This window comes from Trachemys scripta, chromosome 2, assembly GCF_013100865.1.
Source record: "Trachemys scripta elegans isolate TJP31775 chromosome 2, CAS_Tse_1.0, whole genome shotgun sequence".
Lineage (NCBI taxonomy): Eukaryota > Metazoa > Chordata > Testudines > Emydidae > Trachemys > Trachemys scripta.
Genome location: NC_048299.1, coordinates 150,115,101 through 150,129,278, shown reverse-complemented (window position 1 = coordinate 150,129,278; position 14,178 = coordinate 150,115,101). Strand labels below are relative to the sequence as shown.

At 43.5% G+C, this 14,178-nt stretch overlaps 1 protein-coding gene across 1 annotated transcript in view; it reads left to right on the top strand.

The window, feature by feature from the left end:
- LOC117872949 (zinc metalloproteinase-disintegrin-like ohanin) overlaps positions 1-11,994 on the top strand; it is a 43,620-nt gene extending 31,626 nt beyond the window's left edge. Inside the window, exons 15-25 of the mRNA XM_034761833.1 lie at positions 658-760; positions 1,330-1,486; positions 3,173-3,253; positions 4,226-4,304; positions 5,894-5,996; positions 6,354-6,441; positions 6,963-7,028; positions 9,023-9,079; positions 9,290-9,367; positions 10,469-10,531; positions 11,540-11,994. Coding sequence (XP_034617724.1) covers positions 658-760; positions 1,330-1,486; positions 3,173-3,253; positions 4,226-4,304; positions 5,894-5,996; positions 6,354-6,441; positions 6,963-7,028; positions 9,023-9,079; positions 9,290-9,367; positions 10,469-10,531; positions 11,540-11,572 — 908 coding nt within the window. The 3' untranslated portion in view covers positions 11,573-11,994. The remainder of the gene's footprint in view (positions 1-657; positions 761-1,329; positions 1,487-3,172; positions 3,254-4,225; positions 4,305-5,893; positions 5,997-6,353; positions 6,442-6,962; positions 7,029-9,022; positions 9,080-9,289; positions 9,368-10,468; positions 10,532-11,539) is intronic.
- The last annotated feature ends 2,184 nt before the right edge of the window (positions 11,995-14,178 follow it).

Below are 14,178 nucleotides of genomic sequence, written 5' to 3'. Positions count from 1 at the left end.
GCTGGGAATAGACCTAAGGCCTCCTGACTTACACTCCAGTGCCCTATTCACTGGACCATGCCCACCTCACAGTTTCAGGCACTAAAGGCTTATCTGCAAATGTTGCCCTCATTTACAGCCATGCACCCCCGCATTTATATAGGTTTACATGGGACCGGATCCTCAGCTATGTGCAAGGAACAGACAGTGCAGGTTGGGGGTGAGGCAGAGAACAGAGGGGCATAAAGCTCACCTTTGCCCTCCCCTAAACTTGGTCAACTAGCCTGGTCCTCCAGCGTAATCTAGAGCCACCTGAAGTTACACCATGGGCCTCAAGGAGTCAAAATGAAAAGCTGGGGATTGGTGTGTCCCAGCCATGCCCTCTGGCCATACATACACTCACTGATCTGAATGTACTTTATCCCTCTCGTCTATTTCTTACAGAGATATGCTAGCACCTAGAACATCATGGGTGCTGCTATAGTGCAGGATTCATTTGTGTGATGTGCCACTGCAAATCCGATTAGACGTATGTGTGATGTCAACAGAATAGATCATTTCCTCAGCTGGCAATGTCAATGGAGTTCCACCACTTTTCCATCAGCAGAGGATCTGGCCCATGGCATACTGTTTTCCATGCTCTTCATAGCTTGTCTGTCTTCTTTGCCTCCTTCCTAGGTGCTACAGTAGCTGTAGACTCTTGTTATAGGACTAACCAGAACGGAGTTTATTATGGACACTGCAAAAAGGGGAACGGCACATTCATCCCCTGTGCAAAAAAGTAAGCAAAAAAGTACTTACCTCATTGAAGTCTATGGGGTTCTAGGAAACAGAGGTAATTCATGTCCATATGAAGAGGCAAGAAACTAGTAGAACTCTCTTCTAACAGCTCTTCCTTTCATATTGGGGCTGGTTTGTTTTTCTCTTTTTAAGCTGGAGGTTGCAGTAAAGCAGGGCAGTTTCTGATGAAGAAAGAGAAGTACAGTTTCTAAATACAATTCTGATTCAGGTAAAGAGCGCATAATAAACTAGAGTGAGATCAGTCAGAGAGAGAGAAGCTTTTGAGTAAGGAAGAATGAACCTGAAGAGAATCTGAAGTGGGTTTCAGTTAAATTAAACATTCTGTCCTGCAAAGTTCTGTGAGCAGCCTCAATTCCCCATGGAAGTCGGTGAGAATTGAGCACCAGGACTTGTCTACACACAAACTGGAGCTGAAATAACATGGGTTATTATTCAAATCTTTAGTTATTTCAGTTCTAGTCTGTGTGTGGACTCAGGGATATGCCATATCCCTGAGTTTTGCTGTGCTCTGACATTATTCTAGAAAATAAGCTCTTGTTTTCCTCACAGAGATATACAGTGTGGGAAGTTATTCTGTACTGGTGGTTCACATATGCCTACAGCTGGAAACCTACTATCTTTTGACACATGTAAAGGCAGTTTTCCCAACGACAATAATGAAGACACAGGCATGGTCGCTGCTGGAACTAAATGTGGCAATGGAATGGTTAGTGAAAGAAGTTTTTATGCCTGTCGTTTCTTTTCCATTTGTTTCGTTAGTTGTTTCTTGTTTATAATCACAGACACTCTTACAAGACAAAAAGGACTTTTAAAAGTCATATTCAAGGTGACTCAACTGCGTAAAATCTGATTTTCTACTACCTCACTCTTTGTGCCATCATTTATTCCTGTACACATTAAAAGTGTACCTTCTGATTTGGTTGCATTTTACAGTCTGCACTGGGATAAAGTTACTAATGGGACATGTGGAGTCTAAGGCTGGGTCTACACTACCCGCCTGAATCGGCGGGTAGAAATCGACCTCTCGGGGATCGATTTATCGCGTCCCGTCGGGACACGACAATCGATCCCCGAATCGACGCTCTTACTCCACCAGCGGAGGTGGGAGTAAGCGCCGTCGACGGGAAGCCGCAGAGGTCGATTTTGCCGCCGTCCTCACAGCGGGGTAAGTCTGCTGCGATACGTCGAATTCAGCTACGCTATTCGCGTAGCTGAATTTGCGTATCTTAAATCGACCCCCCCCGTAGTGTAGATGTAGCCTAAGGTGTCTAAAGCTCATAAGAATGTTACTCCCATTTATTCCCACCTCTGCATTATCCAAATCCCTTCCTCATCCCAGACCCCAAAACAACTGCCTGTGTGCAAACCCCCAGCTAGCCACCCTGCCCAGCAGCTGGAATGCACGCAACCCTCTCCCACAGTGGAACCCCCTGCCCAGCCGCTGGTAAGGCCGGCTTTAGCAAGTGCGGGGCCGATTCGTGGGGCTTGTACTTACCAGGCGGCGCTCTGAGTCTTTGGCGGCACTTCGGATTGCCGCACTCCAGCCGGGGGGAACGGGGCTGCAGGACTTGCTGCGCTCTGGCCGGGGGGAGCGGGGCCGCGGGACTTGTGATTACAGCAAAGTCTATACCCTGTCCAGCTGTTTCCGACTGCAAGAGAGAGCACTAAGGGCACTGGGATGAAAGGCTGCCATCTTGATTATCCCAACACCTGATTATCCAAATAAAATCTCTGGCCCCCCCAGCCCAGGTTATTCAGATAAATGTGAGGATGCTGTATTGGGGTAGTTTCTCAGGACCCTAGTCATAGACCAGAACCCCATTGTGCTAGGTGCTGTACAAACTCAGCACACGATATATAAAAGATTTAGTAACACCTCTTAGCCACAGTCAAAGCTGGTTTGGAAAACAGGGAAGGGGGATATTGATATAAACACACATTTTCCCTTTTTAGTAACCTATTCACAATTCAAAGTTTCAATGAAAAATGACATCAAAATTTCCAGTTTCATAACATTTCTACCAATCCTAGGTACAATAAAATAACGCTTTGGGCCCCAATTTTCATTTACATGAACTCCCCTGTATGCTGCTGTAGCTTGAAATGTGGAGTCAATATAATAGACTCCCACTTTAACACCCTTTTAAACTGCTGTAGCAGTGTACAGTGGTCTTGGTGTAACTGAGAATCACACTCTTTTTCTTTATACAGTGTCTGATTCTTAGTTCTATTAAGGACCTTTTACATCTATGTAAAATACATTTGTACACACACTTTAATGCCCCTTTACACTACTCACCACATTATAGTTGAGACAATTACTACATTGTGATGCAATTTATGAAAGCTGAAAGTCCCTTCTTGTTGATCACACATGCACTTTGCATTTCAGGTGTGCAGCAAGGGACAATGTGTTGATATCGAGAGAGCCTACAAGTCAACCAACTGTTCCGCCAAGTGCAATGGCCATGCTGTAAGATTTGAGTCTTATTGCCAATGACACTAAGAAAAGCTCTTGTGTGTGAACTAAAGCCCAGTTATGATGTTACAGTAACAGCTATAGGATTTTTTTAAGTCCAAGGGGTTGGGAACGTGTGATCAAATGAAAGAATCCAAATGAACCGAGTCCGAAACTTCCTATGGTTTCACAGGTTTCAGAGTAGCAGCCGTGTTAGTCTGTATCCGCAAGAAGTACAGGAGTACTTGTGGCACCTTAGAGACTAACAAATTATGGTTTCACAGGAGCATGTGTAACCCAATAATATATCAGTACCTTTGCTTAGGAGATCACATACAATGATAGCATAAATGATTTTTAGGAGGGAACATAGTCCTGGAGTAGCAAACTGGATGGAAGGAAGGAGACCTGGGCTCTATCCCTGGGAAAAATTCACACCTCTGAGCAATGTAGTTAGAGAGATCTAAATTTTAAGCATAGGCCAGGCCTTACCCTCCTTTATAAAGTGCTCAGAGGTCTAGAGATGTAGGACCTGATTCTCTGCTGCCACACACCTTGTGTAGTAATTTACATTGGTGTAAAATGCCATGGAGATGGACATGGAGCACTCTGCATTGGCTTTGCATAGGGTTACGGGACTGTACGAGGTGCAAGAGAGTGGAGAATCAGGCCTGTGAATGTGCATTGTAAGAAGTCAGTACTATGATTACGTGAGCTAACTTCTCATCCATCTGAATAGGAATTTTACACTTCACTGCAGTGGGACCATCATTGAAAGCCTGATCCAAAGCCCATTGAAGGCAGTGGAAAGATCCCCGTTGACTTCAATGGGCTTTCAATCAGGCCTGATATACTTATGTATAATGGGCCAAATTCTGTTCTTACACTGGTAAGAATGTGGATTAACACTAGCCACTGGCATTAAGCCAGCTTCTTCACTCTCTTGACCCTGATTTAAAGACTAATATCAGACCTCTGTTTCCTTAGGTGTGTGACCATGAACTGGTATGCCAGTGTGAAGAAGGATGGGCACCACCCAACTGCGATAGCTCTACAACAGTTCAATGTGAGTAGGCTGTGATAAAGTGAGATACTGGTCAGACAATAAACTGTGGGCCAAACCGAGCTGGTGTGAGCTGCACAGCTCCACTGACTTTAGTGAAACAATAGGGATTTGCACCAGCTGAAGCTATGACCATAAGGGCTTGTCTACACTTAAAACACTGCAGCACTGAAGACACTACCTATGCCGACGGGAGGGGTTCTCCCATCAGGGTAGGTAGTCCACCTCCAGAGAGACAGTAGCTAGGTTGATGGGAGAATTCTCCCATGGACCTAGGGCTATCTACACCAGGAGTTAGGTTGGTTTAACTATCTTGCTCAGGGGTGTGGATTCTTCATAGCCTTGAATGACACGGTTATACCAACCTAAGTTCCTAGTGTAGACCAGGAGACAGCACCTTCTTTCCCCACGTATCTGCTCTCTGCATGTCTGTCATAGCTGCTTATTTGAGTAACTAACAAAAGCTGTTATTTCTGATAGCCCTAAAGAATTGGCACATCGCGGAGGGAGGGGAAGGAAGGAGGCTCTGTCTTCACTGTTTTAAAATGTGTTTTTTACACCTGTAAAATCCTGGTAGAGACCATCTCCCTGTAGTTTTTACCACAGAGTAGCTAGGTGAGGACAACGCTAAACCGCTTGCCCACAGTTGACTTCCCGTAATTTTGCCTCGTGGTAAAACTACGGTGCGTTTTCTCCACTAGAACTTTACAGCAGGATAGCTAATATGTTAGTCACCCCATGGTAGAAACACCTTTTTAAGCAGTGAAGATGACTCATTCCTGCCTTCAAGTATCTCCAACAAAATAAAAAGCTAAATTGCAGTCAGAGGGGGTCACATGCAGAACTGGTGTAAGCAGCTGCATACCTATTGTGATTGGTTAGAGGAAAGCCTTCTACACCAATTCTGAATTTGGTCCAGAGTCCCACAGAGGCGCTGTGAGGATTAGTATGTGTAAAATGCTTTGAAGACAGAAACACCCAAACATACTGAATTTTATTAAGTCCTCACCTGCCCTCTCCCCAACTTGTGTTATTGAATAGGAAGCTTTTTAAGGTCATTATGTGCGAAATTGAGCTTGAAGGCTGAGCTCCCAGTACCGACAATCTGACATTACACATCCGCAGGAGAGGCACTGGGGAGACGGAAAATTGTGTCTCAGAGACACCACTCCAAATCACTATTTCTCTGGACTTCCATCTTTCATTGGTTGGAGCAATATGCTGCGTCAGCCTTTTCTGCAACACATCCTCCTCCCCCTGGCAGCCCTCTGGCTGACACAATGTCCTGATCTACTCTCCAACCTTCCGCCCATCTCCCTTGGGAGGTGATGAGTGAATATCGAGCAGACATGCAATTCTTGTTCTCCCCTTAAATGCCCAGACCCAGGATTCAGCTAGACACAGCACTACCTAGTCATGCAGAAGAACAGAGTGGAGTCTGTCTCCCTCCTGTGGCTGCTTGTGACAGGAACACAATTTAGCCTTAAGAAAGCCCTTACCGTAGGAAAATGAGGAGGCCATATCTACATGCCTATGCTACCTCTCAGTGTTGTTGAGAAACAGTCACATATTGCAATGTATCATCTCTGCAGATTTCGCCATCATTGCCGGTGTGCTAGCTGCCCTTGCCGTCATTGTGATAAGCGCTGCTTTAATCATCCGCTACCGAAACGCTAAGAAGAAGCAAGTTCAGAGGTACCATGTTTATCCTTTTGGAATCAAAAAAATCTTGAAGGAATTTAGGCTGGAGCTTTTCAGTAGGAGATGGGCTCCTAGCTCCCCCAGGCTTCTCTGAACTGTGCAGGAAGGATGTGAGATGTCAACCCCGGAACCTGAAAATGCCATGGTCTCACCCTGATCTCTCAGGACTAATTAATGTCCATACATTGCTCTTTAAAAAAGTAAACTGCTATATAAGTCAGTAGTAAGTCAGCTATTTAAACTCAACATGCGGAATGCTTTCCATGGTACAATGCCTCTTTTTTTAAGACAATTGAGATAACACATACAAACCGAAGTGCAAATTATAAGTCACATGGAATGTCTTTGTAGTGGCCAGAGCAGAGGTGTATCTGGAGAGACAAACCAAGGCTTCTCAGGGCAAGAACAGAAGAGAAGACAGAATGCTGCACCTGTCCAGGTGAGAATCTGGATGTATGGTTGAGTTACAGACTGCTTGGTGCACCACATATATTATCGCATCACTGTAATAGAATGGCTAAAATTTCAAAACTTATCTGCAGTTACTTAATAGGTTACCTAGGAAGATGGTGCAATCTCCATCCTTAGAGGTTTTTAAGGTCTGGCTTGACAAAGCCTTGGCTGGGATGATTTAGTTGGTGTTGGTCCTGTTTTGAGCAGGATATTGGACTAGATGACCTCCTGAGGTTTCTTCCAACCCTAATCTTCTATAATTAATAAGGGCCTGAGTCTAAAGATTAATCTAGTGATTAGAGCAGAGTGCTTGGAATCAGGACTCCTGAGTTCCATTCCCAGCTTTGGTAGGGTGTGAGTGTAGCTTAGTGGGTAGACCAGTTGGCTTAGAGTCTAATTTCTGTACTTTGTCAGTCTGGAGTGGGGGGCTGCGAGCAAAATCAATAAGCAAGATAAAGATTTTAAAGTAAGGCTCATGTCAAATTGCTTCTCTTTTCCTGTTTTCAGGTCCACGACACAAGATTCCTCCTTCCCACTCCTCCACACCAGGCAAACAAGCCACAAGTCTATGTTGTAAGCACAACTGGAGACTGTTTTCTTTAAAACAAAAAAAAAAAACAATTTTATTTTTGATAAAGCCAAACACAGCATTCAAAGGGATGTAATGGTCAGCCCCCGCTGGGGCCAGATCCCAAGTCCATGGAAAGTGGACTGACTTCCATTGATGTCAGTGGACATTGAATCAGGCCCCTCTGTGTTGTTTCAGGGCTAACATAGATGGTTAGAAAGAGGGAATAATGCAGCCCACGCCTGCTGTCTAGAATATATTCATATCCAAACAAATGCATTCCTTGCAAAATGGACACTGGCAACTCATCCCAGGATTATAGATCCCAGTCTAGCAAAGCACTCATGTACCTACTTAGCCAATCTGTTCATTATCTGCTTATTCAATGAGACTATTCATAGGCTTAACGTTAAGCATATGCCTAAGGAATTTGCTCAGTCAGGAACAAAGAACTCGCAACTGAGAAAATAACTGAATAGCTGCCCAACAGTGAGAGCTTGTGAGCTCCTATCTGGCCTTTAATTGCTAGCAGCAGTAGGTGATATATGCACAAGAAAAGGTGAAAATGCTCTCAACCTTTTAATGCTTCTCTCATTTTGCTGAAGAACGGAGCCCATTTCACAGAAAAGTTTGCCAGGTTTCAAAGTTTTCACAGGAAAACGGACCCTTTCAAAATTCAAAAAGTCGAACATGGAAATCTTAAGCTTTTGATGCAGAGATAGTAATTTCTTTAAATTTTGCGGGAAAGAAAAATGTAATGGGTGTGAAATCACTAGAAACAAATAAAAATATACCTTGTGCAAAAATTGCTACCAGTTTTGCTTAGCTCTAATATACTTCAATACATTTTGGAGATCTTTCCTCTTTGATGATGGGTGTCCAACTCCCATTAATGCTAACAGGGGACTTGCATGTGCATATCATGGAAGAATAGGCCTCAGAGAGTAAAAGATTATCATCACATATTTTGATATGCTATTGATCCATTATATATATATATATATATATATATGCGCAACTGCAAAGCATATGCTACTGATCCAATATATGCACAACTGCAAAGCATCCCAGGTCTACAGACTCCTACACCAATTTTCAATTCCACAGTATGTCTAGGCAAGTCTTCTGTTTGTCTGCTTGATGGACTTGTTTCTGTGCACCTTCATGAGTTTGCTATGAGGCCACCTATGAGCTATAAGAGCTTGACACGATGGAAAGACTTCCATTTGCCTCCTAGGCAAGTCCTTTGGGTAGATTCAATATACAAAGCCATGCCACTTTAATAAGGCTTTTGTAAATATTGGCCAAGAGACAGGACTGAGCCCGATTCCACAAAATGCTTAGTGCCACATCATCTACTCATGGATGCTCAGCATCACGAAGTAGGTGATTTGTATCTTTCAGGATTGGCCCTATTGTGATTAGAAATGGGCCCAAAACAAAGCTCTAGATCTAAACAATCCCTAACGCTTTGGGAAATTTGTGCCCCTTCCCCCCTCCCAATCCAAATTTGTGTGTTTCAGGCCCATCTCTAGTGGCGACATCTGAGCCAGAGCAAAATAATCTCGGCGCTACAATGATTAGAGTTCATAGACTTGAATGTTTAAGGCTGCAGGCAGAGTATACACCTTAAAGAATGCTTATTGGATTGGATTTATCTTGATATTTATAAAAAGACCCCTCTCCCATCTTCAGGTGCATGCTCATCAATTATAAAGCAATTAAAAACACAAATAGTTAAACTGATACATCAGCTCCAAAGGATTAAAGAGAAGACCAGGACAAAAACTCCAACTTCAATTTGCCACCACATCCCCTCTGGTAAAAGCCTGGGGGAACAGATATGTTTTATCAGTAGCGTCCTAGATGTCAAGTACTACAATCTGTGCTATATTCAGCTGTTTGATGTTAATAGTTCAGCATGTTGTCTGCCAGAAAATTGTAAGCTGCCTTTTTGTTCTGCAACACTAACATATTGTAACTTATTGTTGCTCCCTAGAATATCCCAGAGGAGAGATCCAATGGCAGGCCAGCCATCCACCAAAATACAAAAATGGTGAGAACCTCGTAAGTGGATTTAAAGAAGAGTGAAATATTGGTCCCATTGAAATCAATGGCAAAACTCCCCTTGACTTCAATGCAGCCAGGATTTCATCTCTAGACTTGTAAGGTTGGGACAATTCTGAATTAGGGACAGAGGCCTTTATGTTTTTTCTCTCTCACGCACAATATCTCAGAGCAAACATTTTATTTTCTTCTTTTTCAGCCTATCGTAAAGCCAACCATTCCACCACCTCCAGTTCCTACTGCCAAACCAGATTTTTCTCCTGGCATGGGCAATTCTGTAAGTAGACTTCCATAATCCTGGTCCATTCTTTTCTCATGTATTTTATCTAACCAAGTTACACATGTGATATAATCATGATGTAGTGGACACTAGCCAGTGTTTTCAGTTTCTAGTTTTATGGTTAAAACTGATGGAAGCTAATTCGATTGTAAACTCTTTGGGGATGGGACCATCTTTTTGTTCTGTTCTGTGTTTGTAAAGCACCTAGCACATTGGGGTCCTGATCCGTGACTCGGATGGCTAATGATACAAATAATTAATAGATTCGTTAGGTCCCATTTTTGCAGTGTTCCTATGTATAGCGGGTCGAGTAGTCACTAAAATGGTCTCAGATATACTGAAGAGAAGAGGTCATTGATAATATTTTAATACAATTGAGGAGAAAATAATTTTAAACACAGTGGGTCTGGTTTGCATTTACACTAAGGCCACATCGCACTAACAGAGCTGTAGAAAGGCACCATTGGTGTAAACGAGAAAAAGGCCAGGAAGTTTGCCTAAAAAGCAAAATACCCAACCAAACCACCACTCAAACTCTTGCTGTCACTGGGCTTGAGCCTCCAGTCCTTATTCAGACTAGCAATTTCTTCTCCTGCTAGTAATCCCATCACAGTCAACGCTACAGCTTGCACAAGCAAGGATTTTTCATTAAGATTTTGATTCAGCAAAGCACAAGCATGTGTTTAAAGTTAAGCGCAAGTCCCATCGACTTCAAATGGGACTTAAGCACACGCTTAAAGTTCAGCATGTGCTTAAGTGCCATCCAGAATAGAGATGCTTTCCTCAGTCATTGCCTCAAACACGTGCCTGGCTTTAAGTAGCTGAATAGCCCTACTGACCACCCTTTGCTGATAGAGATGAATTTATATCCCATGCATAAAGTTAAGCATATACTTAAGTGCTTTCCAGAATCAAGACGTGTATTTCTGTCTGTTTACATTTGTTATGTGTGTAGGGGAAAGATATTTAGGATCACAATGCTACTTGCTTATCTACTTTTTGTCTCTGGAAATGTCTTGGTAAATATGGGAGAGAACCTCAATAGCACCTCAACTCTGTACTCACTTTAAAAGGAAAACAACTATATTTTTGTCACAGGTAGCACAGACGAAGTCCACTCCTTCACCAGTCCCTAAGGGCAAACCTGCACCCCCACCACAGGTAAGTCAAGTGCACCATACACATGATCTTCCAAGTATGACTGAAGGCAAAATAGAGATCAAGAAAAATCTTAACACAGTGCTGCCAATTCAGGATTTCACTGTGAGCTGCAGGATTCCTGGTATTTTTTTCCACAAGGCCCATCCTCCTGGAGTCATGTTACAACAAACTCAAAAACAGTAAGTTTTTAGCACTCATGGCTGTGGAGAAGAGATATAAAATATGATTCCTTAAAGGCTCAAAAATGTGAAGACAAAGAGAATCCAGTCTGCTTACTTTGGGGGGAGAAATGGGGGAGCAGCGCAGAACCAAGATTTTTGGACACACAGAGCTGTCAAAACTGTTATCAGCACAGTCCAGTAGTTGGTATTTAAAATGCTTTTACTTTCTAATTTTCTTCTCCTGTTTGCATTACAGTGAAAGGTTTGAATCCTGTGATAAAAGTACAGAATCTTAGCAGCACTACTCTGCACACGATCTAGGCTCTGACCCTGCAGAGACTTATCCTGTATGCTTAACTTTAAGCATCTGACTAGTCTCAGCATGTGCACAGGTCTCTGCAGAGTCGGTGCCTTTGAATGATTACTCTTTCATTCAGGGATTGTCATGTTGCTATATATGAGTACAATGTCTAGCATAATGGGGCCTCTACATACTACTGCAATACAAAAATTATTCTGTAGAACTGTGGGCCAAATTTCAATTACCTTTACTCATGCTGAGGAGCATTTTATACAACATGTGATTCAGTGGGACCATTCTCAGAGTAAGGTGTCATTCAGAATGAGTAAAGGTACGAGATCTGGCTCTTAATAGGGTTGCTGGAATATAAGATCAAACCATTTGTCCATCAAGTCTAGAATCTGCAGCAATGGCTATTCTGAGGCTACAGAGATATGAATCCCACTCCCCCACAATGCATCTCACCACATTGTGCAATGCTGAATAGAATTTGTGGAAAATCTTGTGCCAGTCACTTGATTTGTTCATTTGTTTGTTTTCACTCAGGCTTTAAAACCACCAGTCAAACCCAGAGTATGAAGCTACTGAAGAAGAATTGAGCGAGATTCCTGACATTCTGAGGGACTGTTTCTATCTCTGTTCACCTTGTGGTTCCTGCCTTTGCCAAGGGGAAATGATGATAGTACCAATAACTTTTTTTTTTGTAAATGGACTAGCAATTTCCTTGAAAGAAAACGTGTTTTTTTCAAATAATGTTGTAGTCCTTGGATAGTGACATCAGCCTGCCATTCCTGGCTTTCCTGACGAAAAGCTAGGGGAATAGCAAACTGCACTGAGGGGTAGACCATATGTGAGTTATTAAACCAGCTCAGTGTATGTTTTAGGTTGGACATTAAAAAAAAAACATCTTAACTGTCAGGGTGGTGGTTAAGCACTGGAATAAATTGCTTAGGGAGGCTGTAGAATCTCTGTCATTGGAGATTTTTAAGAGCAACTTAGACAAACACATCAGGGATGGTCTAGATAATACCTTATATTATAATAATAATAGTCCTACCATGAGTGCAGGGGACTGGACTAGATGACCTCTCCAGGTCCCTTCCAGTCCTATGATTCTATAGTCTAAGATTTGGGAAAGTCTGTAAATTGCAAACTACATGTAAAGTTAAAGGACCATCAAAGTAGCTGGATCAATGACCCAACATTACCTTCAGTGGTGAACAATACCTGATGTTTCAAAAGGAGGTGCAAAGCTGTCCATAGTAGAACAAAATTCCTTCCTGACCCTTGGAGGAAGTCAGCTTGTATCATTGAAGCATGAGGCTGGATTACCTTCCTGTTGGTCAGTTCATTAGCTCTTACACTGATTGGCAATGCTTGAGAAGTATTTTGATTTGGAAAAGATCCTTTGGGATTATAGTACCCCTTTATTCTCAATCACTTAAAAGGCCCCACAGTGAGCCATTTTGAGTTGGGAAGATTGGAGACATGATCAGAGACTGTATGAGAGTCAACCAGCTAGTTGCTTGGATCACAGGTCTCCTGGAGAGCATGCTTTGCCAGCCTGACATGGAACTTCAGATGCCATAATTGAACTCCAAGGACAATGAAATAAAATCCCTTAATTTGTTTTATTCACCACTTAGTTCCAGAAATATCTACTTCACCCACTCCATTCCAGCAGCAACCAGGGCTGGCTCCAGGCACCAGCCGAGCAAGCTGGTGCTTGGGGCGGCAGCTTGTAGGAGGCGGCATTCCACCCAATCCTACGGCGGCACGGCCGCTTTTTTGGTTGTTGTTGTTGTTCCGCTCCGGCCGCCCTGTAGGGGGCGGCGGCGTGGAGGACGGGAGCGAGCTGCAGCAAGCCCAGCAGGGCAGCCTGTGTCCTTCCCTCCCAGCCCACTGGAGCGGCACGGAGCCCTCCCGGCAGGCGGTGCGGCAGGAGGGGCCGCGTGGCAGAGCCCCACTGAAGCCCTGGCCGCCCCCCTTCTCTCTCTCCCCCCGCTCCGTCCCCATCCCCCCGCTAGCCGGGAGGGGCCGCGTGGTAGCGCCCCGCTGAAGCCCTGGCTGCCCCCCTTCTCTCTCCCCCCTGCTCCATCCCCCTCCACCCCGCTAGCCGGGGCACATCTGCAGGGCAGGGAGTCCCTCTGCACCCTGGCTCTGGCCACGCCGCAGGGTTTTTTTTTTTTTCTTGCTTTGCCGTTTTGGCTGCCACGTTTTTTTTTTTTTTTTGCTTGGGGTGGCCAGAAAGCCAGAGCTGGCCCTGGCAGTGACACACTGGTATTTTCTTAATTGTAGGATTACTCTTTGCACTCTGCTGTATTATTGTAAGTGTGCTGATGAGTACTAGGCTGGGCACATTGATTTATTATTGTAAGACTGCTCCTGGGTATGGGGCTTTGCACACTAAGATGTTACTAGAAGGTTGTTCATTAGTTCTGGGCTGCTGGCACTGCTGTTATTGATACTTGTGGCATTGATATGATTGATGTTACTAGCATCAATATATTTAGGTTAAAGCACATGGGAGTATGTGTCAAGGAAAAATGTTACAAAAAATAAGATTAACCTTGTATCCAAAGCACCCAAAATTTCATAGAGGTTCCAGTTTGAACCAAGTTTGGTTCTAGGTCAGATTCAAAAGCAGAATGGTCCTTTCATTTTCAGAACTGGTTAGGATGTGGCTCAGGAAGGCAGATTTCCACCACCTGAGCACAAAAGTGTCGCTAAGGGAGATCTTCTCCCGGCTAGAGAACCACCGAAGTGAAGTCATAGCCTTGAATTAGCCTCCACGTGAAATTTGGAATCGCCTCCTAACTCAAATCCCGATCAGGTTCTGAGCACTCCGTTTGGCCTGTTCTTTAAAATGAGCCATATCCTCAGCTGGTGTAAATCTAAGCTGCATAGATATTAGCAAAGTTGTGCCAATTTGCACTAGTTGAAATTCTGGCTTACAAAAGTCTTATTGATAGTCAACAGCTACGTTAAAAAAAAAAAAAAAAAAAAAAGAGGTAGATAGAAGTATTGACCTGCCCACTGTTTCTCTGAAACAAAAACAAAAATGTGAAAAATCTCCGTTCCTCCTTTTATGCTGTGATTTCCTTTGGGCTGTCAATCAAGCACTATAAAATAAAGAACAATGCTATGAAATGATAATGTTTTGTTACTTGCCTTGTAAGCTGTCA